Raw genomic sequence first — 26,103 nt, 5'->3', positions numbered from 1 at the left:
GAGTGCATAATAACGCCAAGCACACCACGACTAACAGAATGAGTGAAAATCAAACTGTACTATACTTTCAAACACAGCGATTTGTGCGAAGAAGAAGAAGAAGAAGAAGAAGAAGAAGAAGAAGAAGGAGGAGGAAGAAGAAGAAGAAGAAAAAGGAGGAGGAAGAAGAAGAAGGAGGAGGAGGAGGAGGAGGAGGAGGAGGAAGAAGAAGAAGAAGCAGGAGGAGGAGGAGGAAGAAGAAGAAGAAGGAGGAAGAAGAAGAAGAAGAAGAAGAAGGAGGAGGAGGAGGAGGAAGAAGAAGAAGAAGGAGAAGAAGGAGGAGGAGGAAGAAGAAGAAGAAGAAAAGGAGGAGGAGGAAGAAGAAGAAGAAGAAAAGGAGGAGGAGGAAGAAGAATGCATAATAACGTCAAGCACACCACGACTAACAGAATGAGTGAAAATCAAACTGTACTATACTTTCAAACACAGCGATTTGTGCGAAGAAGAAAAAGAAGAAGAAGAAGAAGGAGGAGGAAGAAGAAGAAGAAGAAAAAGGAGGAGGAGGAAGAAGAAGAAGAAGAAGAATGCATAGACTTCAGAAGAAGAAGAAGAAGAAGAAGAAATAGAAGAAGAAGAGTGTTTATCTAACCTGTCTGTAGCGTAACAGGTGTGAGGATGTGCGTGAGTTGAGCAGTGCAGTGAGGACGTGGCGAACACATCCCTGAAGCTCCCTCTCCAACGCCGTCCTCCACTCAGCTGGATGGCGTTCGGTACATTTGGTACACGTGTAGGCAACGCTCTCTGGCAGCTTTGATAGCAGCTCGTACATTTCATCTGGGGGAGGGCGAAAGATGACAGGTCATTACTACTCCCATTATTAGGTCTTTCAGCATCTCATCAGCATGACAGCGCTCGCAGGACGGCCTGTCAGTCAGCTGCACAGACACTGACAACTGACAAGACAAATGAAGTGCAACAAGTGCTGCTGAATACTAAACGCAGCACTCTGCGTGTGAAGTCACACAGTGAACCTGTGCTTTAATACCTGTCAGATTCTCACACTTGGCATGAACCCAATGGTTGCAACGGCCACACTCCATCATCTTGCTATCGTAGTCGTCGTCGTCATAGCACTTATCGCACAGTGGGCAGAAGTTTCCTGGGAGAGATGATGGCAACAGGTACAGTCAAATGTTACTCAAATACTTTCCTTTTAATGGCTGTTACCTTCTTCAACTTACTGATTCTTGTGCATCTTTAGAGACATTTTTAGCTTTTTGGTTTTTCAACAATTTCAGCTGTGTTAATTCGTATACCATAGAGTTCATAAATGGTGTGAGGTTTTTTGTTAGTTTTTTTAAACTCTGCTCCAATAATAAGTCAATAATTAACTGTATAGTCAAAATGCAGACACAAAAAATGTCACATCAGCATTAAATCATGCATTCAATAATAACAGTGCACAATGTAGAGCCCTGGGGTTAAAATAATGAATATAAAATAAATATTAGCTAGTTAAGAGCAGTTTAACGAAATTAAACTCAGTGAAAGTAGAAAATATTTTTTTTGCCCTCTATTGTGGGCAAAAAGTGGGAGTTTGCACAAGAAATAAAAATGCATCATTACATTTTTGTGTTTTTTTTTCTTGTTTCTATTAAAAGCAAAAGTGACATTATGTAAAGAAAACCTGGTATTTATGGGGTTAAAATTCTGAAATTATTTATCAAGGGTTAGGAAAACCTGCTCCTTTAATCTCAGAAAGAATACTAGTGGTGGTTATGTACTGACTCCATAACAGTGAACAGCATTTGGGGATCCACACGCTCGTCACTAACCTTTAGCAAAGAGTTTGGCACAGTCATGACACATGGAGAAGTCATGTGACCACTGGGCATCCCAGGACTTCCCGGGTTTAGTGGCTCCACAACTCTTACAACGCACACACTTGGTGCACACCTGAAAAGAAAGAACACATACGGTAAATAATGTGGCGACTACATGTCAGAAACTTGCCAGCAGTTGTGTAAAGAGCAGGAATGGTGTGAAAGTGACACTGTCAGAGGAGTAAAATGTTTTCACAGAGGGTCCCATAAATGTCAGTAGCACTGTTGTGAGAGGCTGGAAAAAAAATGTGTGAACAAAAGGAGAGGTAAGAGAAAAATGTGAGAGCATAATGCTAAAGTTTGGTCAGACACTGGTGAAACTGTTACAGTTACATAAAGGTGAGAGGGCAGAGAGGAGTCTGAAGGAAGAGAAGTGTGGATCCATACCCAGACTCTCTTCTTCTTGGTGGGTCTAGTCGGGTGGTTGGGACCCAGGCACTCCGGGTGATAGCTGTTACGGCACTTATCGCACTCTAGCAGCTGCTGCTATGGTGACAGAGGCCAAAAGTGAGAGGAGATTATTTAAATATCAAAGGAGGCGACATAAAAATGTTCATGCACAACAAACAACTCAGTTCTGATCACAGCAAATTAGATGCAACTATGTCGCCTGCTTCTGACCTGCAATGGTAGTATTCACCTTGGTCAATCAGCTTTGTTTTGAAATGAATAATTAACAAGTCTGATCTCAAATGAGGATCAGTGCATCTAAAATTTTATGCGGAGATTTAACTACAGTGCTAGCCTCAGTTTATTGAGGGACTCACTCATAGTGTGTTTCATGGATCTCCCGTGGACCATGGAAGATCATTATCAAAGGCTTTACGATGCAGCTATAGTGTGAGCGGTACAGAGCTTGGCAGGTTTTGTAGACAGCTACTTAAACGGTAACTGCAGACAAGTTGTTCTTGTGGCTACGGGTCAACACAACTAGCTTTACAACAGACATAGCATTTTCTTTCCATTTGCAAACCAAGAGTCATACATACATATGAAAAACTAGAATTTTGCATGCCTCTGCCAACCAGTCAAGTTGCATTTTACGTTCATGTCTGTCCAGATTCAAATAATATATGCACAGAAGACTTTGATGGCGTTTAATAAATGGTACTAAGTGTATTTTTTAGCTAAACGTAGATGCTTCACACACATATCTTCAACCGGGCTGCAAACAAGACCTATAGAATTACCACAGTTTCAAGGTGGACGCCTGAAATTAATGTCAATTCAGTATCCGTGTGTCCACTTACAAATGGTTTCACACTATTCCACTGATCTACAGGTGGTCGATAACATGCCAAGAAACACAACAATGTGTCAGCAAAGGCAGGAGAGAAGAAGACTGCTAGTGAGTAAACATGGATTTAACAATACAGGCTTCAAACATTTGAGAAAAAGCCAGTTTGTGAATGTTTTTTGAGGAAGCAGATACACTCACAGCATTAGTTAGACATCAGGGACACAGAACATGTCTGAAAATGTTTGGTGAGCAATACTGACTGTCAAGAGAAACCTTTAAACTCCACGGGGCAACTTTAAGCAGGATTTTTAAGATCACCTAGCACAGATTGTGCGGGATATTTTGTATCTGCAGCAGTTTGAAATTCCAGTTAGCTTACCAGGAGCTGAGATTTTAGGCTCTGTAGTATCAGAGAGAGCCAGAGACCTGCTGCTGTCGAGGCAGTTCTTTGGTCACAGATAAAAGCCATCAAAGTAAGAAATGACGAAATGCCCTTTAGGGGGACATTTATTTCTAGTTGCCTCTGCTGCCTGGTGTTTAATGACCAATAACCAACAAATCTATAGAACTTATTAACATGTACCAACAGGACAAAAGAATCCAACAGGTGTTCGATCGTGTTGCCTAGGCCAAATATTTGCAGTTTTTACATAATCCTAAAATGATAAACCTACAAGGCTCACACCATGCACGTTTTACACAGGACTTGAGTTAAATAATAAAAACATGGCAGGGATCCAAGAAGCTGATTAAGTGCTGTCTGCTGGCAAGGCTAGCCTGCTTCTTTCTAGGGAAGATTCTCCAGCCTTAACAAACTGTCACTCAGCACTAAGCTTCTTTTGTGTACAATTTAAAAATGAACAGAACTGTACTGAATGGCTTACTTTTGTTTTCTGGTGCTGGCGTCCACAGGCTTGGCAGAACCTGCATCTTCTGCAACACCAATTCTCAAACTGCTCCTGGAGAGGGCGCTCTGACTCCCCCAGGCAAAAGAGATGGAACGGTTCACAGCATACCTGGCAGAAGACGAACTGTGGATAGAAAGAAACAACAAATAATAAACGTGGGGAGAAAAAGACACTGTTACTTACAGATTTAACCATTGTGTTATGACTTATTATATTTTCGCGCTGCATTTCATACAATTGATCATGTGATTTTAGTTAATCAACTTGAGAAATTGAAAGGTCTCTCTGGAGTAGAGCTTGACTGTTTCTGCTCATATTTGTCAGAATAGTTTATGTTCATTTAGGAAACTTTAGATGACATTGAATATGGTGTTCCTCAAGGAAGTGTTCTAGGTCCTCTTCTTTTCCTCTATACATGCTATCTCTGGGCAAAAAAATGAAAAGTGAAATATAATCATATTAAGTGCCGTCTGTTGGCAAGGCTTGCAGGTTTCTGCACCATAATTTTCAAATATCACTCTTATGCGGGGGCGTTCCCGATGGCACACCTGGTAGAGCGCATACCACAGAGGCCCAGTCCTCGTAAGCGGGCGGCCCGGGTTCCAATCCGGAGCCCTTTCCCGCATGTCTTCCCCTCTGTCTCCCCCTTTCACTCTCAATATCTCTCCTATCAGTAAAGCTACAAAATGCCCAATAAAAATATCTTAAAAAAATATATATATATCACTCTTATGCTGATGACACACAACTATATATCTCTGTTCTGCCAGAGAATTGAGTGGAAAACGTGTAACAAAAAAGAGATCATATTACCCCCTGTATTTGCATCACTGAAATGGCTACCTGTATCTTTATGAAGTCTTTTTAGTTATCTACACAGCTTAATTTAACCTAGCACCTTGATATATCAGCGACTGCCTCTGATTTTATGTTCCATCAAGAACTCTCAGATGTTTCAATGCCGTTTCTTTTAGAAACTTTACTGATATCTGTGTTTTGTTGTGTGGTTGTATGATGATTTTACCTCGACATTTCCACTGCTTGCACATAAGAAGCAGAGCACCCGGGGCGTGAGAGGCACAGAAGTGAGCAGGCTGAGGCCACCAGCCTCCCACACCTTCTCCACATCATGGTCCCTCTTGAAATCCACTCTGATACGATGCACTCCGTCGCAGGGCGCTCTGGACTTCGCCTGGCCCCTAGTCGAGGGAGTGCTTAGCCAGTTTAAAGTACTGCTGCTGGGTGGTTTAGTGCTCAGCGGCTTCTCGTGTTGATCAGGCAAGAGGAGAGTGACAGAGGAAGGTGCATATTAGAAATTATATGTGATCTATACAGTGAGCGTTCAAAGTTTTGATACGAATTATGTGAAAATGAAAAAATAAACAGAAATGGATGAGCTAACACAGGGACTACTTCTTACCTTGTCTTTTGGTCTTTGTTTAGGAGATGGAGGAATAGAGCGAGAAGTTGGCTTCTTCAACTGTTTTGATTCAGCTATGGAAAAAAGACAACCACAACAATCAAATGACAATAGAGTTAAGTATAAACTATACATTTATTATAAATTTAACAGAGGACAAATACGTGCAACCAGTTTTTTACCTGTATCTGAAATGGTTGTAATTGAGCTCTGCTGTTGTGATGAGTGCTGCTGCTGGGGCTTCTTCTTGGGCTCGCTCAGAGGAATCTTGGGTGAAGCATCTTTCTTTGAAGGTGCCTGACTGGTGAGAGGCCGTTGCTGCTGTTGCTGTGATGGTTGATGGGACTGCGTAGACTGGGAGGGGGAGTTCTGGGCTGAGGATGACGGGGAGGAGGAGGATGAGGATGAAGAAGATGATGAAGTGGAAGAGGAGGACGACGAGGACGAGGAAGAAGAGGTTGGTACAGACTGCTGTGGTTTGTGTCCCTTCTTACTGGTGACACTGCTCGTGACCGAGAGCTGTTTGGAATCCGGTGTCGGGGCTGGAGACTGAGTCTGGGGTGTGACTGTGCTGGATGTCTGAGGGGGTTCAACTGGGGCAGGGGAAGATGCAAGGGCTGGAGATGACTGCTTCGACGATGGCTGCTGTCTTGACTTCTCCTCTCCCAACTTGAGCGGAGGAGTCTCGCTCTTTTTGCGGGGAGGCTCCTCCTTTGGTGGTGCAGGAGTGGGTTTAGGGCAAGACTCTGAGATTGGTCCTTTGACCGGATTGAGGCCTTCCTTCTTCTCAGACAACTTGTTCTTTTTCTTGTCTTTCTTGCCCTTGCCTTGCTTCTGAAGAAACATCTTTGAGGGCATCCACTGCAAGTTCTGACACTTCCTCATCCTGTAGACGGTGACAAAATCCAACCTTTAATTTCTTAAAAAATATCACTGAAAAGGAACTTGTTATGCTTAATTATTACAATAATCTATTTTGACAAACAGCTCATTCATCAAGACTCACTTGCAACATTGCTTTTTAATGTTTCGCCCTCCAAATTTAGGCTTGTCGAGACAGTTGGTACAGACACCACAATCTTCTGGAACTTGGCAGCCTGAGCACTGGCCACAGCGTCGTGACCGACGCCCCTTCTTAGGAGGAGCTTCTTGAACGGCCTTTTGCCGTGTCTCCCGTGGCTTTATAGGGGGGGACTGAGGCTCTGCCTCCTCGGAGCCTGCTACTGATGACTTATCTGTAAGAAGAGAGAGATCACAGATAAATCATCATTACTGACACATAGTAGTGCAATATTTACTTGACTCAGCACAGTTTAAGACAATGAAACATTTTTGGCCCGGTCAGAAAAAGCACAGCAAAAAAAACCTCCTTTGTACAGTGTTGCTTAGCAGAATTAAGCATTATAAATGTTCACTATTAGAGAAAACAACAATTCACTGTGAACTTGTGCTCTCATTAATGACTGGATTTCTCTGCTCTTGTGATTAATCGTCATCACCACATGCTGTAGAACTATACTGTAGGACTCATATACAGATGTTCTGGCATTAATAATAAACTCAGACTGTTCTGTAAGTCAATCCCAGTGCGTCACATTGAACCTGTAAACACATCACCCTACCAAATAATGCAAATATCTGTCTGGACCGGAAGGTGCTTACCAAGCCTTCACTCACAGAGCATAATGCTATCTTTTGTGGTTGTCAGGCTGCCAAAACTAAAAAAAATGTAAGCTCCTTATATTTTGAGATATTATGCAGTCACACATCATCTTAACACTAAAATATGACATAAAAGAATAACAGTCTTACATGTATTATAGTGTGTTAACCTGAACAAGGGAACTTGGGTCACTTATCAAGCTATTATTTTCTGTCTATCTGAAAGATGGCGGGATACTTCACCTTCCAAGACTATGTGACTGCACATTTTGCTGTTCCTAATTTTTCTATGTTAAAAAGTGGTCGCCACAAATGGCAACCAAAGACTAAGAAATGGTTGCCAATTTCTCAAAATTGCTAAATTGCTAATGTAAAACTTTGTCGATTCTTATTCAGTATTTAGTTTTAGTAGTTTTTTCCTGCACTGCTATCATTAAAATTGTTAGTATAAGTCACAGCCAGGAGGTTCTAATCTGCATGTAGGTCAAATGAAAGGTAAGATGAGTGTGCCTCACCATCATTCCCCATGGAAGATAGGATCTTCTCTCTCTCCTCCCAGGGCAAGGCACTAAGTGTGGGCATGTCGTCAGGAAACACTGCCCGGTTACGGCCAAGAGCCACAGCTGCACGACGACATACATGCTTGATGCGTGGACCACGGACTGAGGCCTCTGACGAGTCACTCTCTTGACCCTGCTCACCCAGCACACATCCCCACAAAGAGTGAAAGATATTTAAAGAGCATGCTTCATAATGATACAAGCAAATACACAGACAATCACCACAAATATACAGAGCAACAAGCTGACATTTTAGGATGCAGAGGTTAATTTCATTTGTTGTGAATGTTTCACAAAACCAAATAAAATTCACATCACTGCTCAAGGAGGAGGAGGATGATGATGATAATGAGATGGCAGAGGAATAGTGTCAGTACTAGGCTGAGGCTATGATGAGTTCTGCAGGGACAGGGAGTTTTCTTTTCTTGAAAATGTGCAATGATTGCCTATAACCATTTACTGTTTAGTTTAACAGTAGAAGAACAGAGGAGTATATTATGGAAAATACTTTTAAAAGCCCAACCAGTGCAGTGCTGCTTTCTGCATAATGCATGAGGCTAACAGAATTCCCCTTGAGTAACACCCTCAGTGGGACTTTCCTGTTATCAAGTTTCACTTTGAGTACAAACACAGATTTCTATTTATAGCAAATTTTCATAGCATCAAAAGTCAGATTCTTGTGACTATGTGATGAGAATGAGAGAAACAGAGAAGCTTTGTGGAGGAGACACAATAACCATGACTGCACGACACGAACAGAGAAACTGACCTGGCCCTTCGTCTGCTCTGCAGGCTTCAGCTTACTCTTCTTAATCGCGAAGAGTTGGGCTTTGGCCTTCTTCAGTAGTCCCACTACCTGCTTGTCGGTCACAGGCTGTTTCTCTGCTTGTGCCAGCATTGATCCAAGAGAGGAGACAGGGAGCTGTTGTCTGCCTGGCTGCCCTGGAAGGCTTGCTGTCTGCTGGCTAGGAGCATTTTGTTTCTCCTTCTCCTTTTCTCCATCCTCCATCTCTACTCCTTTCTCAGAGGGTCTGCCTTTCTTAGACAGACGTCCTTTAGCAATGGACATGGGAAGAGTGGAATGAGGCCCACGCACCTCTGAGGAAGCAGTGTCAGGAACCATGTCAACTGACGTCGATTTTTTCCTCCCTGGAGCCTTTTTTGGAGCAATAGATAAAAGAGCATCTTCAGAGTCCCTTCCGTCCACAGTAAACAAGCTGGAAGGTGCATTGGGCGAGCCATCTGGTGTAGAAACCTTACTTCTCTTCTCTAAATCCTTCCTGCCTTCCCTCTTATTTTCCTTCTCTTTCTCTCGGTTTTTCTCAGAATCCCTTTCTTTTTCTTTTGGAGCAGGTTCCTGGGGAGCTGACAAGCTTTTGTCTTTAGCTCCTTTCCCAGCTCCTCGCCCTGTGTCCTGGGCACTGGAAGGAAAGAGAGGGAAGAGTGGGGAAGAAGTGGATGATGTAGTTGACAAAGGAGGTGGGTTTCCAGCAGCCCCTCTCCTGCTATCAGGTGTCCCTTGAGGGGCCAGACCCATTGATACTGTGGAGAAGGTGCTGAAAGGAGGAGTTAAGGCACTAGTGGCTAGTGGACTTGCAGAAACCCCTGGCAAAGAACTGGGATTACTACAGGAGACAGAGCCTGGCAGCCCGGATATCTCAGAGGAGCCTTTGCCCATAGATATCGGGCCTCCCATTTGGCTGCTGCGTCTGGTCATTGAGTGAGAAGGAGACCGTGGATGGCCACGTATTGTTCCAGAAGCCAGTCGCCTCCTGCGGCGCGATGTTCTGCTGGAGCTAGAGGACGTCTGGTGTGGCGAGAGAGAGCCGGGGCTGCTCCCTGAAGATGACTGCAGGGTAACAGACTCAAATATCCGAGAGTGGGCTTCGCTGGGTGTGAACCGTGGAGCACGAAGTAACGGGCTGCGCTTCTGGTGTGGTGCATCAAAGCGGGATGAAGAGGGATGTTGGTGGTGGCTGTGTGAGTGAAGTGGGGCAAACAGACGGGTCCCTGTTCCCGCTCCGCTGCCTGGTGCAGGGAACACTACTGGAGCAGCTCCCCCTGCTCCACTAACACCTTGGGGCAACAGCCCCACGTCTTCAGCTGTGAGAGGGGGAGGACGGAAGTTGTCAAATATGGGCTTGCGGATGAGGCCCTCCTTGGCATATTTAGCTGAAGAAAAGTACTGCTGTTCAGGGTGGGACAGGGACGTCCAGCGGAAGGTGGGCTCTCTCAGAATTGATCGGCTTCGTTTGTCTGACATGCCGGTCAGCACTGATGGTCCAGACAGGAATGGAGGCATGGGGTGAGTCATCCAGGGTGACTGCGAGTGGTGTTCACTGATAGCAGCTGTATTGGAGGAAGCTGACTGGGGAGCTTGTGGAGGGGTGAGAAGAGGAGGAGGTGGAGGTGAAGAAGAGGAGGAGGCTGTGGATGAAGCTTGCTGGGAATTTACAAGTGTAGAGGAGGACATTAGCACTCCTGTTGGTGGGCTGATGATAGGTTTTTTAGTCCCGGTCGTGAGAGTCTCTCTCACCCTCTGGCTCTGACTTCCCCGACCGACGCCCTGTCCTCTCCGGCCTCGTCGACTCCTCTCTGCCAACACGTGCTCTGGCTCTGGCTCAGAGGGAGGAGAGGGAGGCCGTGAGCTGTGTAACAGGTTGCCGTCCCTCTCTCCCTGCGAGGATGGAGAGTGATCCTCTGGCTCTGATAGCGCCTGCGTGGCCTCAGAAGCCTGGGAATCACATGATGAGTCATCCAAGCTGGGGCTGCTGGACCTGGAAGACTCTGCAGAGGAGAGCTGGGAGGAATGCTGCGACACAGCACTTGAGTCGCAAGATGCCGCGCTACTGCTAAATCGCCCGTTGGCGGCGTTGTTGGCTGCTGTTGATGGAACAGCAGGGACAGGGGCAGGAGGTGGAGGTGGGGGGAGGGAGTCTACAGGAACAGTGTTGCCAGTGCTAGTAAGAGCAGGTGTAGAGGTGGCCAGTGCAGGAGACGGGGTCGAGGAAGTGGTGGAGGTGGGTTGGACAGATGTGGAGACAGTTGAGGGGGTTGTTTCTAACCGTGCTATCTTCATTTGGGGTGCCGGGGTTCCAAAGCTGCCCTCGTCTTCAATGAAGCGCTTGGGGGTTTTGATGATGCGAAGTGAAACAGTACTGACCACAGGCATGATGAACTGCCTGATGTTCTTCAGTTGGGTCTTCCTGATGCCAGTGTCAATGGCTCCTGTCCCACTACCCCCGATGGCAACAGCTTCTTTCTCCAGCCGCTTCTGTGCTCCTTTCTTAGCACGCTGCAGTAGCTGTTTAGCGATGGTTGCATCAGTGCGTTTAGAAGAGGGGACAATCCTGACAGGCTTTCTATGGCGAGGACTTTTCCTGAGGCCCACTGTCCTGCCTGCCTTGGAGGGAGACGGGGAGGCAGGTGGATTGGAAGAGTCCTGGTTCTCAGCACCATCCACACTCCTCAGGATGGCCTGCTGAGGAGTGTGTGGTTCTGTGCCTCCTCCTCTGACCCTGAAGGCCTTATGTTTCCCTTCCACACATTCAATGGAGGTAGGCAGCTGTGCAGCAGCAGCAGCAGCTGCCGCCTCAGCTTTGAGACGCTCTGCTGAGGGCGGTCGCCCTCGTCTGCGTCTGGGTACACCAGGCAAAGTCTTGAGCCTAGACTTAAGAGGAGCAAGTTTCGTTGCTCTCAGCCTCTTCAGGTTGGTATCTTTGGATTCACCCCTTCCACCTTTGGGAAGCTTTGCCTCTGTGTCATGTGGCTGAGCAGAGCCCAGTGGCGTCCTCTTGGCGCCCTTTCTGTCCTTGTCCTCCTCTGTGTCCATGCCCAACTCAGACCCAGATTGCCTATTGTCCTCCCCTGCTGCATGGCTGCCTGTACTCCAAGCTTTCTTGCTGCTTGAAGACGGAGGTCGACCTCTTCTCTTTTCCCCGGTGCCAGGTGGCCTCCCAGGCAGCCTTTTCACCTTCTCAGCTGGTCTTTCAGGGCCCTCAGGTTTGGCCTGTGTGGGGGAGGGAAGGGAGGAAGGGGATGCAGCAGCTTTCTGGGCAGTCAGGGCCCGTGGGGGACGGCCTCTAGGCTTCTTCTCCTGTATGGGTGTGCCTGCTGATAAACCATAGAACAACACAGAGGTAATTTAGTTAGAATGGAAGACATAGGCATTTCAAGAAAACAGTAAGATCCCTGATAGAGAAGCAGAGAGTTACTTCAAAGTAACTTTACCTGAAGAGGTTGTTGAAGGGCTCTGTATTCTTTTCTGCTCAGCCACCGGTCCAAATCCTACAAACGCTTCTTCCTACAAAAGAAAAAGGAAAAGAAAGCTTAGCAATGTTTTGCAAACATACAATTTTGTAATTGTAGACTACAGGCAAGCAGCAATGTTGGTTAACAGGTCAAATTAACAGCATCCATCATGGCTGACAATTATGCAGTACCATGATGTACTGCATAATTGTCAGTTGGCCTAGATGTGCAACACTTGAGTCTTTTTTGAAGTCAGACTCAGATGAAGACCAGGCTGTAGGCTACAATGATGTCCCCAATCTCACTTTCGTCTGCTGGCTTACTCTGGTGCTCTCATGTTTCTCTGGCTTTTGGGATAACATGCCTGCAGTTGGAGCAGGCTCAAACCACAAAAGACAGTTTGAATTGCAAACAACCAAATCTTATGGGCTGACTAACACATCAGGCTGCGTTCCTGCTCCCTGAGGGAAAAGCAGAATGCTAAGGTGGTTGGTCATACAAAGACAGCTAGAAAGACAGCTGGAGCAAAGACACACAAAAGAATAAGAGGTTGATATTTTATAACCATGTGAGCAGCCTTGTGAGCCTTTAATGCTCATTACACATCAGCTTGTGTCAGCAAGCCTGGCTGGGGGTGGCACCAGAGGAAAGGCAATGCTATTGCACAGAAGGATTTATCCTATGTACAGAGAACCTCTCAGATGGAGCTTATCAGACTCAGATGTACATTTTCAGCCTCAGTTAAAATGTCATCAGTCCCAGCTTTGCCTTTGCTCTTTTAGCTGAATTCCAACAATCTGACATGCTTACACATAAACAAGCATACTGTTGGGTGTTTACACACTTGTTTGGCATGTAACATATTAGAATGTTAATGTTGTTTTTTTTTCTTAAGTGAAGGAAGTGTTTGGCTTGGTGGTAAATTAGGGGTCCTCCACCAATAACCACAATTACCAAGATCTGTACCAAATCTCAATCTCCTCCCATTCATTCATCAAACAATTCTCAACTTTTCGCTTCATGACATCAAAAAGACGAGTCTCATTCTTCCACTGAAAAAAGTTTTCTCTTGAATGTCTTTCTGTGTGAATGTGAAACATGTTATAACTACCTTAGAACAAGTGCACTAAAACATATCAAAGGAAAGCCAACAAATGGCAGCTCTCAGAACACTGTTTTGAGGGACTTTTCTGCTCCTATTTCAGACTAAGTACTCTGTCAACACAAGAGGAACAATGAGAAACGTAAGTGAGAGATTTAAGTATACATTGATTGGTCAAACAAAGCCAATGCAGAATCAGCAACGAAAAACCCCTAGCTGTGTAAACAACAAAAAACACAAATTACAGCTGAACACATTACAAATGGACAGAGGGTGAAGTCCAGGATTTACTTAACATATGCGATTGGGATAATACAACAAAAAATTTTTACTTGTCAAAGCGAAAAGCTAGTGGGTTTCTTTTAGGAACTTATATTTATCTGGGAAGCTCCCCTGTGGGCAGCTCCTCTCAGGGAGTCCCCAGAACTGTTTGGTCCAAAAAAAAGCCTCAAGACCCATCAGCCATCTGTCAGGCACACGGCCTAATGATATGTCAACAAGCATATGCAATTAAACAGACTGTAATCAAGGAAGTGCAATGTTCTTGCACAACAACAAAAACAGAAACAAATGTAAGCAAAGACATAAAAAGTTGCACTTGATGTCACTCATTGTGATTTCATTTTGATAGTGGTGGTCCAGGACATGATGGATGCAACTGTAAATGCGTGATGTGGACAGACTGTACATCAATACTTCGTCTCATGCCACAGTAAAGCCTTGAGATGTGCCACAGAGAAATCACTAGAGGATGATTAACATCTTCAGGATCCTGATCTGTGCCACTACTTCTTGCAATCAGTGTGTGTGTTTAAGAGTGGAGGTGAGTATGTCATTTCATCATGTTTATTTATAGCAGCGTGTGGGGATGCAGTTGAGGTCTCGTTGGCCCAGTTTGTAGAGCAGCTGCTATCCACGTAGTCCACGCTGGTGTATGCACATGAAAACTGATTTTCACCAGCTCAGAGTTACACACGTTGCAACGTGAATAATTGATACCTAAATGTGGCTAAAACATGCACACTGTGGAATCTAATTGAAAAATATTAAAGCACTAATGTGCGCTACATAACTGTCCCTTTCATCTGTTCTGCATATAAACAAACAACAATAACAGACAGTGAATACTGCTGTTTATCCTGGCAGGCAATAATGATCAGATCATCCTCCATTCCTCATCTCCTCACGCTTCTCTCTCCTCACTGTAATACCAGCATCCTCTCCTCTCCTCTCTGAGTAAGCTGCTGCTTCTGGTTGGTGTCGTTGCAGAGCAGAGGGGGGCGGAGTACCAATGGCCAGCTCTGACTCGCTGTGATAGTGCGAGTGGCAGTCAATGACATCACAACATGCACAGAGGGGACGGTACATGTTCATGTACACGCACGCTCGCACATGCGGACATGTAGCTGATTCCGTAAGCCTCACATACACACGGTTAGAGAAAAACAAAAAGAACACGCCCCCTGCGCGTGAACTGCACAGCAAGAAGTAAACAAGCTGAACATAGGAGTGAGGATGCGGGGGAGGGGAGCACAGGCGAGGCAGGCAAGCAAACATGAGTGAGGAAAGGAGGAGGGCTGTGGGAGGAGGGTGAAAAAAGAAAAGAGACAAGGAAGCAGCATCTTGACCACATGCACCATCAACAACAGAGGGAGCGCAGTCGTCTCCTGGGAGCACTGAGGATGAAAGGGGTTTGAGGTTTCAACATGCTCATGCAGAAGCTTGCCAAATCCCTACCTAAACAGGCCTCCCACACACGACAAGCCTCCCCTTTCCTCCCCCTTAGTCCTGGTCTTTGCCATGCTCCCAAACACATATTCAGTCACTCACTTATTGCTCGCTCGCTCGCTTCCCGCCCACCGGCTGCTGAGCACAGAGCAGCAGCGTGTGAAACACAAGGCTCACCATGAGCTCAATAGTAGGGCAGGCACAGGGAGGTAACTTCAAGAAGTAAACAAACACTGTAGTAGACTAGCAAGGTAAGGTTCATGTACTACACTGCTGCACAACATGATGCACAGGGTAAAAAGGTTACTGGAAACACCTGCGTTTCTTTCTTGTCTCCTTTTTATTGCACCAGCTAAACAGTGTACAAGAATGTTTTTGAACATTCACTGAACACAACACTGTTCTTCTTCTTGTTGGCTTTTTCTGTTCGTCTAAACCTAAAAGCAGTTTAACTTCCTGTTGGTCTGTTAGATCTCATGTAACTGAGCAATGCATAAATCATTTGATATAAATCACTAAAAGATAGAGAAAGGGAACCTGATCTGAGTCATTGTGGAAGCAACATTATCATTTTCAGGAGGTGCGAGGGACTGTCCCGGAAAGTTCTGAGACGGATGTGAATTTGGTTGAGGTCTGTATATCATTTTGACAGCGTTTCTTCACACTAATAAGCTAACGGGACTTTTTACTGCCTTTCAAGACAACATTTAGAAGAAATCAAACTGGCTATAGGTGGTGGTACCAGTTTTCCAGGCAGGGTATACACCAGAATTTAACCTAGAAAAGGTTTCTTTACTAAACAAGAGACTTTCTGAAACCAATCCTCATTTGACCATTTGGTTATGAAATACCAAACTAAGATTGATTAAGATTAATGTTAACCATCTATGTTTGTCCTCTTTAGGGAGTTTGTGCACACAGCTCCAGCCTGCAGGTGCACATAAAAAGCCCAGAACTTGGTGAAATCGGAGGAGTGAAAACAAACAATATAACGGAAGTGAATAAAAGAACAAGTTAACAACAACCCAGAAAACTGATAGTGATCACCCGGCCATTTCCCGTACCACTAATATATTCACAGGCAGCTCATTTGCAATAGCCATTTAAATTCACTGGCAACATTAAGGAAGTAGAATGATGTTCATATAGCCCTAGCACTAACTTTTTTTTTTTTATAAAGCAAGCTTTTTAAACTTACTTTCATATTATGTTTTTTTTTCAAATTATTTCAAATTTTCAAATGCATTACGCCCAGGCCACACTGCAGAAACATGAATTGGTTTTTTTTCTCATGTCTGTTATATTTCTAAAAGTGCAATGTTTCTGGTAGTGTCAATATGAATATTAAAAGATCATTATCATTGTCTATTTTTGCATCAGACCGCACAGTCATAAAGTCATAGTTTCTTTATTACTTATGATTCACCTGTCATGCTGTTGCACACAAACTTCTATAAAAAAAACTCTGCAACACTTAAAAGGCATTACTTCTCATAGGTGTTAAAGTGAAATCACTATGATGTTACCAACTGCATGCTGCAAGTGGTATCACACTGATGTGTCAGTATACAGCGAGCTATATCCACTCATACCACTTAACCCACCCATCATTTTTCTGGTAATGATTTGACAACTATGTGTGTGATCATGCACATAGTTCGCACTCTCCATGTTCATGTTTGGATACAACAAAGGAACAGAAACAGATTAAATTTGTAGTGATCCTATGGCAACAATGACAAAGAAAACAAAATCTCCCCCCAAAAAATGTTCTTTTGGTCTTACGGATATAAAAGACAAAGAAAGATAGAAAGTGATGTGACAAATGTTTTGAGTTGCAAACCGCAGTTATGTGACACGTGCCTCTCCCACACCCAAACTGCCCCACACGCCCCGTGCACCCTTATCAACTGCAACATATAATGAGTGCAACTTTTAAATAAGCTCAAATCAATATCACAAGCAATCCTTAGTTATTTACGCAGGTATAAGAGCCCCTGTGGCTTTGCAATAGGCACAATAAATGTGATCGCAACGAACATCAAAGTCCTACAAAAAGAAATAAGATGAGTTTAAAGTCAGAAGTTACCCAATTTGAGTCAGGAGAAAAGTATGAGGAGGAAAGGGAGGACAAGGATGTGACTCAGACTGAGGGATGGGATGTCTAAAAGATGTGTTCAATTTTCAGGTTGGGACCTCGTCAGTCAGCTTGATGTTTGAGAACAGAAATCCTTCCTCCCTACTAGTCTAAAAAACAACATTTTCTTGACACATTCCAGGAAGCTTTCCTCTTGGATTTACTGTACAGACATGATGCCTCATCCCTTCCTGGAATGTAAATTGATGATGAGCTCATACTTCTATATGCCCCTCTGGTGACACATCTCTTTGAAAGACCACAGAGGAATTTCAGGAATCACTCTAACAGATACTATGAAGTATATATACAGCAGCAAATATGAGTAATACCAAAGGGTATTTAAGTCTAAGATTCAGTTTTAGTCACTGATAAAAACACCTTGCTTCCTCCAGCAAAGTGAATTACACAGTGGCAGTGCTTCGTGACCCCTGTCAGCCCCGACCAAAAGGTGGACATTTGTTTTTCCAAGTGTCCCAACACTGAGTCCAACTGTTTAGCATTTGCTCGACAGCACACACACACCAAAACAAACACTTTGCAGGGCAAGATGACTCCTTTTCCTACACCTCGCACGTAGGGAGACGAGGACAGTCAACGGACAAAGACAAACAGACTGATTGGCACGTGTGCAACTGCGCATGGTATCTCACTTGCTCACACACACATGCACACTAACACCCACACAGGCTGGGAGGCATCCATAGACACACACCCCCTTCTACCCACCCAAGCAGGCAGCCTGAATTGAAGTTCTAATCAAAATAAAGACAAAGACAACACGCCTACTCCTGAGTGCAATAAGGGACATAGACATAAAGTCTGAGGGAAACCCCAATCCCTATTACCCCTACCACCACACACACACCCCCACACACACACACCCACACACACAGAGTAAGAAAGACAACACAATTGCCGCCTTTCTCCCAGTCAGGCAACTCTTAAAGCATTCTGCTGTAGCAGAATAAAGCCATGGATGGGAGGGTCTGTGACTAATTCTCCTCCCAGCGTTGTCCCATTGGGAGGAGGGGGGGGTCGCCCCACACTCTTTGATATCCCTGCCTGTGCTCTTTCAGCCGCCCGCACTTTGTGAGAGCTAGAATAAAAGCAGACACAAAGCTTCCTGCTCCAATCCACACGCTGTCTCGGGGATGGGTAAGCAGGTGGGGGGGGGGGGGGGGGGTCTTCCATTTAAATAGGCCAAACACCTGCTGGACTGAAGCCCCTTCCGCTCAAACACACTATTTCTCTCAAACCAGTGAGGCATAGAGACATTTGGGTTGATACATCTATTCAGCTGCACGTTTGTATGAATGATTAAACATTGGTAATAATATGTGAGTGGAATGGATGCAGCAGAAGGCAAGATATAATGGACCAAGTACAAAAAGGGAAAACGATGCTAAGTCTGATCAGGTGGACAGAAGGGTTGGGGTTGAGGCTGAGGGGGTGATAAGATCACAGATTAAAAAACAAAACAAAAAAAAACTACATGGAATGCACCCTGCACCAAAATAACCAACGGCAATTTGGCCGGATCAAGAAAATGAATTCTCTACACACATACAAAAGCTAACAAATGCCTTCATTTGGACAGCAACAGCCAACAAGCACCCTTTTGAGCCTCCCCAATAGGCTTAGTAATCCATTCCAAAGTGGCAGCTGTCAGAATAAAAGTTGCTCTGCCTCTCAGACGGGGTTGTGTTTGTCTGTAGTGGATTTGGGTCTTTCTGCCTGGATGGAGGAAGGAGGGGTGGCCAAGTGTCCGGCTGGCGCTCTGTTCAGGGTCGCCCTGTGAGCTCAGCAGGCTGCAGTGAGCCTGAACAATCCTGCCCTGGTCTGGCCAGACAGGCAATACACTGCCTCTCAATGAAATCACCATGCTGTGTCCGCAACTTCCATAGGCTTCAGGTTCCATGGGGATTTAATGGTCCAGTCTGTCTCCACACATCCCAAACACTGCTATACTCTCATTCACTGGAGTAAGGAAAGACCCTTAATTACTTAATAAGCCATTGCCTATAAAGATGATGTTTTGCATAACAATGTTTCTGTGGAAAAACTTAAAGTTGTGATGCACAGCACCAATGTACGTATAAAAAATAAAATAAAACAAACTGAGATTTTATTTCCGTCTATACACACACCCCAAAAACAGTTGCTCGAACCAATTGTCAGTCTTATAAAGTAGTAGTGTGCGGGACCTAAAGTATAGCTGCCCCTCTTAGTCAATTAGTCCACTAATCAGTCATAATGGTCTTAGTTCACTAAGATTTATTTAATTGATAAGTCATTTTTTATGTGTTTTTTTCATGCTAAATGACTAATTTCCAAGAAACTTATGAGAATATCTGGTAAACAAGAGTCAAGACTTCAAGTGGTGCTTTTGGATTATTCTTTGTGGAAACCCCATGTTTCACAGATCTGTGAACTAATCAACTAGTCAACTACGTTTTATAATAGCACTACTTAAAAAGCTTTTAAAACCAATTGGAGACAAAAACTGATCAAGTTATTCAAGTTAAGTAATTTGAGTTCCAATAACAAGGCATTGATTAAAAGCTATAATGTACTTCAAAAATCAATAAAATCACCATGGTCTGTCTGCACCATTCATATAATTCAACTTCAATAGGGATGCAATGGTCCAGCTTTGGCCCAGGTCTACACACATCCAAAATACTGCTTTTGTTGTTAATCTAAAAATGACTCCCAATTACCAAAGACATGTGCTGGCAAATATGATATTTTAAATAAAATGCATTTTTCTCCAAAATATCATGAAAGTCAGATGTTAAAAACACATTATGAAGTGTTGAATATTATACAATGTCTGACTGCTACACTATAACGAGAGGGATCTCAAAAGCATGCATTAAAATGTATATTGAGCACTTTTAAATCCAAACTAAGAGTTATTGAGGCCAATTCCACAACATGCACTTGTTTCTCATGATGTGTTTAAGGTCTGTATGTTATGTAAATATGTAACTGTATTCTGTGTTTGCTGCCTCTTGGCCAGGGCTCCCTTGAAAAAGAGGTTCTTAATCTCAATGGGATATTCCCTGGTTAAATAAAGGTTAAATAAAAAAAAAATATACAGATTGACGCACATTTTCAAGTTCAGAGTAGAAAAAAAATATCTAAACGTCAAACTAACATATGCATGCAAATACTGCTGAGCTTCAACCAAATAAGCAGTCTGTGGAGCACTGGAGTTGGTGGTAAACATCCCCACACAGTGTACTCCCACTGCAATGAACGCATGCTGCTCATCATGAAGAAGGAAGATGGTAGTTCGCTAAGGCGAACACACCCCCACATCACACGGTCCGTCAAGAAGGGGCTCGTTGTTATTGTAGCCAGCCCTGCATGCGCACTGTCACTAGCAAGTCTCATTTCTCTGATAAAAATGACGCGAAATCACACACCAAACCCTTCCGATATCCTCCTATTAGCACTTCAACAGGGGAGAGAACAATTTTCAGTATATGGCTGTGTATCCGACTGCATCTCCAAGCATTATTAAACGATATTATTTTGGCACAAGCTCCGTACTGACTGTGTTAGAGAAGAGGAAAACATGTCCACCTCCCATTTTCCTATGCATCAGCAATAGCCCCGATGGCTAGCGTGGCGTAGTGCGTAGCATGGTAGCTGTCCTAGCTTAACATTAAACACCAATGGGAATGATTTAGTTTTGCGTATGAGCGCCGCCAACTTTGGCTACGGTGCTTTAACCCGCTCCGTAGCAGTATGCTAACCGGAGCTAAACACAGCAACCTCCAAGCGAGCAAACCTGCAACTTTACCACCGCTTAGGACAGGATTATAATGGTGTAGTTGTAGCTGTGAGGTGTAGACAGCTAGCCTGCGAGCTAACCAATCAGCTATGTTAGCCAAGCCTCGCTGGGGAGCTTGACACCTCGCTGAAAACAGCCAGCCCTTGAGCTCATGTTGTAAATAATAAGCTATTAAGCAGGCAAAAATGATCTTAATGAAATGTAGGAGTAAGTAGAGTGAATTATGAAAAAGCCCTTTTTTGGGATTCGTTGCAGACAGACGCTACGTTCACGTTAGCTCGTTAAAACCACAACTGTGTACTCTCGCCTCCTTCAAGTTGACATGTCTGTCTTGTTTTCAAACATATTACACGCTACCTTAAAGGTCCCATGCTATTACAACACAGGGGACACGTGGCTGTGATAAATACAGATGTTCAAATCCTATTTTACTGTGAGAAATTAATATTAATGGTAACTTTTGCTGTTGTGATGTACATGAATTAGAAGTCAACATGCCCAGCCTTGAAGGCTTCACATCAAGCTAATGTCAAGTAGCTCACTAGTAATAAGGCTTAGTAGTAGTAGTAAGGGCTTAGTTACACAGTGTACTAAGGTCACTACAGCTACCAGTATATGTGTTATGTGTTTACTGTATTTAATGTTGTAATTAACAAGATAACACCAGGGTTTCTCCAGTGTTTTGGTCGGGCTAGCTTACTAGCGTTAGCATCAGTTCATCCACACTGTGTAGCCACTGAGCTGGAGGAAACTTTCTCTCCAGCAGCACCGTGTGGGACCATAAACCTCATAACCATTTGGTGTTGGTGTTGTGTGTGAGTAAAGTTAACGTTATAACGCGTTAATGTAGAGTTTAAGGCCACACAACCAACTCAAAGTTAACTGATCATCCTGGAAATGACAAGTTTGCTCGCAGCCACTTTAACATGAGGAGGAGGAGATGGTCAGAGTCTGAACCGTAACAAACACCGATCCACAGCTGTCTGACCGGGGCTCTCCGCCGCTCCTGTCCGCTCCTGGGTGCTTACCTCCCCGCTGCTCGACTCACTCGATTCCCCCAAAACATCCCGAAATTTCTGCAGGTTGCTCCCGATAACCGAAGAGACCTGTAGTGCAGCATCAAACCCGGGTCCGAGCCCGGCTGCGTTAGGGTGGGCTCCCGAGACACTCCGCAGAGAGGCAGTGACCCTAACTCGGCCCGCTCTCCTCCCGGTACCGGAGTTGCAGCTCCCTCCGGGCCGAGCGGGGAACCGCCACCGACAGCTGTGCGCCATTTTACACTCTCTGCCTGTCTGCCCTGCGATCAGAGATACCTCGGTGGGCGGAACCCTAACCCAGCACTCCACATAAACAACCTCCACCACAGCGCTCCGCTCTCACTGGCCGACACCGCGTTATTCAGGTTTCGGGGCGGAACGGGAGAAACCCCGACAATGCATTTTCTCAGCGGCCCTATTCAGAGTCTGCATGGCTGAATCCAAATCAGGTTCAGGGGCTTTGCCCGGGAAAGGAGCCTCGCACTTGAATCACAAGGAAGGACAAGACCGTTAGCTGGCTGATGATACCACCTTATTATTAACCCTCTGAAATCTTTGGCTATTATGTGCTTTTAAAAAAAATCTGTTAAAAAGTCTTCACCATGCCATGTTGGTTTCAGTTTGTTCAGCTTTACCTCACCTATATGTCCTGATAATTAATTTTTAACTTTGACTTACTTGATAAAAATGTTGACAAAAAAGAAACAAAAGAAAACATAAAATCTGATCTTGAAAAGAGATATTTCAATAAACACAATTTTAAATGTTGCAAATATGAATACAGGTTGCAAATATTACATATGACAGGTAAAATGAGGATCTAGTTCTATATTTTTATACTAAATATATTTGACATTATCTCCGATTTAAAAAAAATCTGGCATGGAGTTTCAAACCAGAACTTTAGAGGGCAGCTGATGGCTGAAGGCTCGATGTTGCTTAATTTTTATGTCTTCACATCATGAAGAAGTAATGTGCCAGTGGTTTCATGGACTCTAGAGGGTTAAAAGATATATAGCTCTCAGATACCTTTAGCCATTGATTTGATAAATACTTTCTCTATTGCTTGCGGACTTTGCTTGAACTTAAAGAAGTGTGAATTGCTTGCTCTTATAACTATATAATCAGTGGTGGTTCTAGACCAGTTTTACTGTGGGGGCCAAGGAGGGGCCAGTGTTTAATCAGAGGGGCACATTAAAAAACGCCAAAGATGATATTTAAGCATTCAAACCCTTTATTTTAGGTTATTTAAAAATCTAATTTAAGTATATTTGGAATATACAAATACATTGATTGAAACAATTAGACTTACCAACAATAACAACTATTTTTGTACGACAATGACATTTCTCATTTTTGTGCTCAATTACTTTTTTTTTTTTGAAAGTGCAGTACAGTGAGAATTATCTTTTTTATATATATACACAAGCTTTTATTGCACAATTAAACTATAATACAAAGTACAGATTCTGGGTTAATTTTGTGTTCAATGAGATATTGTTTGAACAAAAAATAGGTAAGAATTGTTCCGTCATTCATTGTTATAAATTTATCATTTTATTATTAATTTGACACAGGGGCCACAGCAGGGGCCAAGGGCTTCTTCACAGGGGCAGTGGCCCCTGTAGGCCCCTGTGTAGAACCGCCACTGTATATAATTGCAAATTTTTTGTCAAAATTGTTGTTGTTTTTTGCCTAAATCATCTCCTCATGACGCCGGCCACCTATGGTAAAATCGCCTACATCCTCAGTTGATCAGATCATGATTTTACCCCTTTAAGATCATCACTTCTTTGACAATTTGCCACATTCATAGGCATCAGATAAGAACCCAGCAAAGAAGAGCTAGAGGGAGATTGTTTAGTTAATCAGTGTTTTATTGTTGACACTAATATTGGTAACACTTTACTCTAAGGTGTCTACATAAGAGTGACATGAGCGTGTCATAAACATGACATGGGATGTGTCATGAACATTAATGACACTTTGAAGTAACATTAATGCTCATGATACTTGTCATGTCATGTTTCTGACAGGCTTGTGTGACTCTTATGTAGACACCTTCAAAATAAAGTGTTACCATATCTTGCTTAAGTCACAAAGGCATGTTCAAAAAATTGCCTAAGTCATTTATTTCCATTAAGTTACATAATTTACACACAGTGTTATTACTATGCCAATAGCCATCCTTTGTTACATCCTTTTTGAGTGAAATTATCAATAAATGTCATATGTTACACTTTTGGTGAAGTTTTTTTGTCTTTCCTGCAAAACTTGAAAAAATGATTTAGGCGATTATTTTAACAGGGTGACGATATGTAATATACTTATAAAAGACTCTCTTACTCACTTAGGTATTGTCATTACTAAAGATAAGGAAGCCAGATGCGGTTTAAACTTTATTATCGATAAAACTCAGAAGAAATTGAATCAATGGCAGAGAGATTTGTCATTTAGAGGCAGAATTTTGCTAACCAAAGCTGAGGGACTTTCCTGTCTTACAGATGCTGCTTTATCTCTTGCTGTTAATAAAAAGGTCTCAAAAAGTATTGATAAGATGCTATTTAACTTTGTATGGCGAAACAAAAACGTTACATTAAAAAATCAGTAATCATGAATTCGTATGGTGGTCTTAACTTCTTAGACTTTCACACTGAATAATACATTCAAAATTAATTGGCTAAAACAATTCATTAAAAACCCCTCTTCAATTTGAAACTTCATACCAAACTTTATTTTCTCTAAATAAGGAGGCCTACATTTCCTTTTATTTTATAATTACAATATTGAAAAAATCCCCCTAAAATGATCCAACTTTCACTAACAGATGCTTCTTTCCTTGTCATTAAACTACAAACATAATTTTTTGCTAATGAAAATTTACTAATGAAACCAAACAATATATTAAGTCTATTAAGGAATCTACCAACATGAAAGCTATAGAAAAATATAAAAAGAAATAATTAAGTAATAAACTGTTATCTACAAAAAGAAAATTCAACCACCAAGCACTTGCAGTGCACATTTAAATGAAAGATAATGGGAAAACATTTTTTGTTGTCATTGTGATTTCTTTTATATATATATATATATATATATAATATTATATATTGTTTTCAAAGTGGGGCCCTGACAGGTGCCGGGGCGTCACGGAAACTTTGATATATGTTTTTTAATATTCTGTATGTACAATACGGTATGTTTTTTATATGTAACTTGCAGCAATCTGGAATCAGAATTTCCTTCGGGATTAAAAAAGTTCTGTCTTATCTTATCTTATAAGAGAATACATTGAATGTGATGAATACATAGAAAATATGTTTTCTGTTAATATTGCTGTTGAATAATAAGACAGAAATTACAAGGAATGTTTATAACAGAAATAAGACTGATTATTAAAACATACAAAGGAACATATATTAAGAAGCTGTATGTTTGATTTTTCACATTTGTCATCATAATGTACACATCATTGAAAAAAAAATGCAACGGGGGGGTCCCAGCTCGAGGCTAATGCTATATGGAACCCCTGGCCTATACAATTATAAAAAGATACAATAAAATACCACCTGCTGTTGCAAATATTGCATTAGCAAAGTTAAAATGATATGTAATAAATGAGCAATGCTAAAAGTCCTGATATTAATCAGGAAAATTACATCAATTAGTGTTATAACCATGGACATTTAAAACACTTACAGTGTATATTAAATAGTTCTATGGAAAAGTAAGAACTGCTACTTCTAAAGATGAAGACGACACAATCCAGTAACAAATGTGAAGTTCTTATAATCTGAGTGTTTCTCAATATTTATTAATAGAAAGAGCTAATTGTTAACATAAACATTTATGATGTTTACTAGATGTGCTAGATGTTACAACCAGAAGCAGCTTCATGCACAAAGATGGGAGCTCCTGTGCCCCAAAACAAATGAGTTTGAGCTCGTAACCCTTTATCGGGCAAAGAACTATATTTGGCAACTTCAGGTAATATTTCGAGAAAAAAGTTGCAAATTTACTAGATTAAAGTGGCAAATCTATGAGAAAAAAATGCCCAGATTTATGAGATTTAAAGTGGTGAATGTGGGAGAAAAAAGTTGCCTTTTCCCACTTTTAATCTCTTAAATATGCAACTTTTTTTCTTGTAGATTTGCCACTTTAATCTAGAAAATGTGCAACTTTTTTCTCAAAATATTACCTGAAGTTACCAAATATAGTTCTTTGCCCGATAAAGGGTTAAAGCTATGTGAGAATTCACTACGGTATAAACTGTTTGGAAGTGACTTGGAGACATTCATTCATTATCTTTAACTGCCAGACTATCGCACGGCAGACACATAGAGACAGACAATCACGCTCTCATTCACACCTACGGGCAATATAGAGTCACC

At 42.7% G+C, this 26,103-nt stretch overlaps 1 protein-coding gene across 2 annotated transcripts in view; it reads right to left on the bottom strand.

The window, feature by feature from the left end:
- kmt2a (lysine (K)-specific methyltransferase 2A) overlaps positions 1-21,964 on the bottom strand; it is a 45,313-nt gene extending 23,349 nt beyond the window's left edge. For both annotated transcript variants that reach the window (XM_059330724.1, XM_059330725.1), the window contains exons 1-13: positions 21,704-21,964; positions 11,883-11,955; positions 8,422-11,765; positions 7,608-7,785; positions 6,437-6,665; positions 5,613-6,316; positions 5,431-5,504; positions 5,035-5,271; positions 3,987-4,133; positions 2,250-2,348; positions 1,815-1,935; positions 1,025-1,138; positions 629-813 (exon numbers count right to left, since the gene is read on the bottom strand). In XM_059330724.1, the coding sequence (XP_059186707.1) occupies positions 629-813; positions 1,025-1,138; positions 1,815-1,935; positions 2,250-2,348; positions 3,987-4,133; positions 5,035-5,271; positions 5,431-5,504; positions 5,613-6,316; positions 6,437-6,665; positions 7,608-7,785; positions 8,422-11,765; positions 11,883-11,955; positions 21,704-21,949 (5,751 nt within the window). In that variant the 5' untranslated portion in view covers positions 21,950-21,964. The remainder of the gene's footprint in view (positions 1-628; positions 814-1,024; positions 1,139-1,814; positions 1,936-2,249; positions 2,349-3,986; positions 4,134-5,034; positions 5,272-5,430; positions 5,505-5,612; positions 6,317-6,436; positions 6,666-7,607; positions 7,786-8,421; positions 11,766-11,882; positions 11,956-21,703) is intronic.
- Between the last annotated feature and the right edge of the window lie 4,139 nt (positions 21,965-26,103).

The sequence above is a fragment of the Centropristis striata genome, chromosome 4 (assembly GCF_030273125.1).
Source record: "Centropristis striata isolate RG_2023a ecotype Rhode Island chromosome 4, C.striata_1.0, whole genome shotgun sequence".
Taxonomy (NCBI): Eukaryota; Metazoa; Chordata; class Actinopteri; order Perciformes; family Serranidae; genus Centropristis; species Centropristis striata.
Note: the sequence above shows the minus strand (reverse complement) of the source record. Positions and strands in the feature narration are given on the sequence as shown.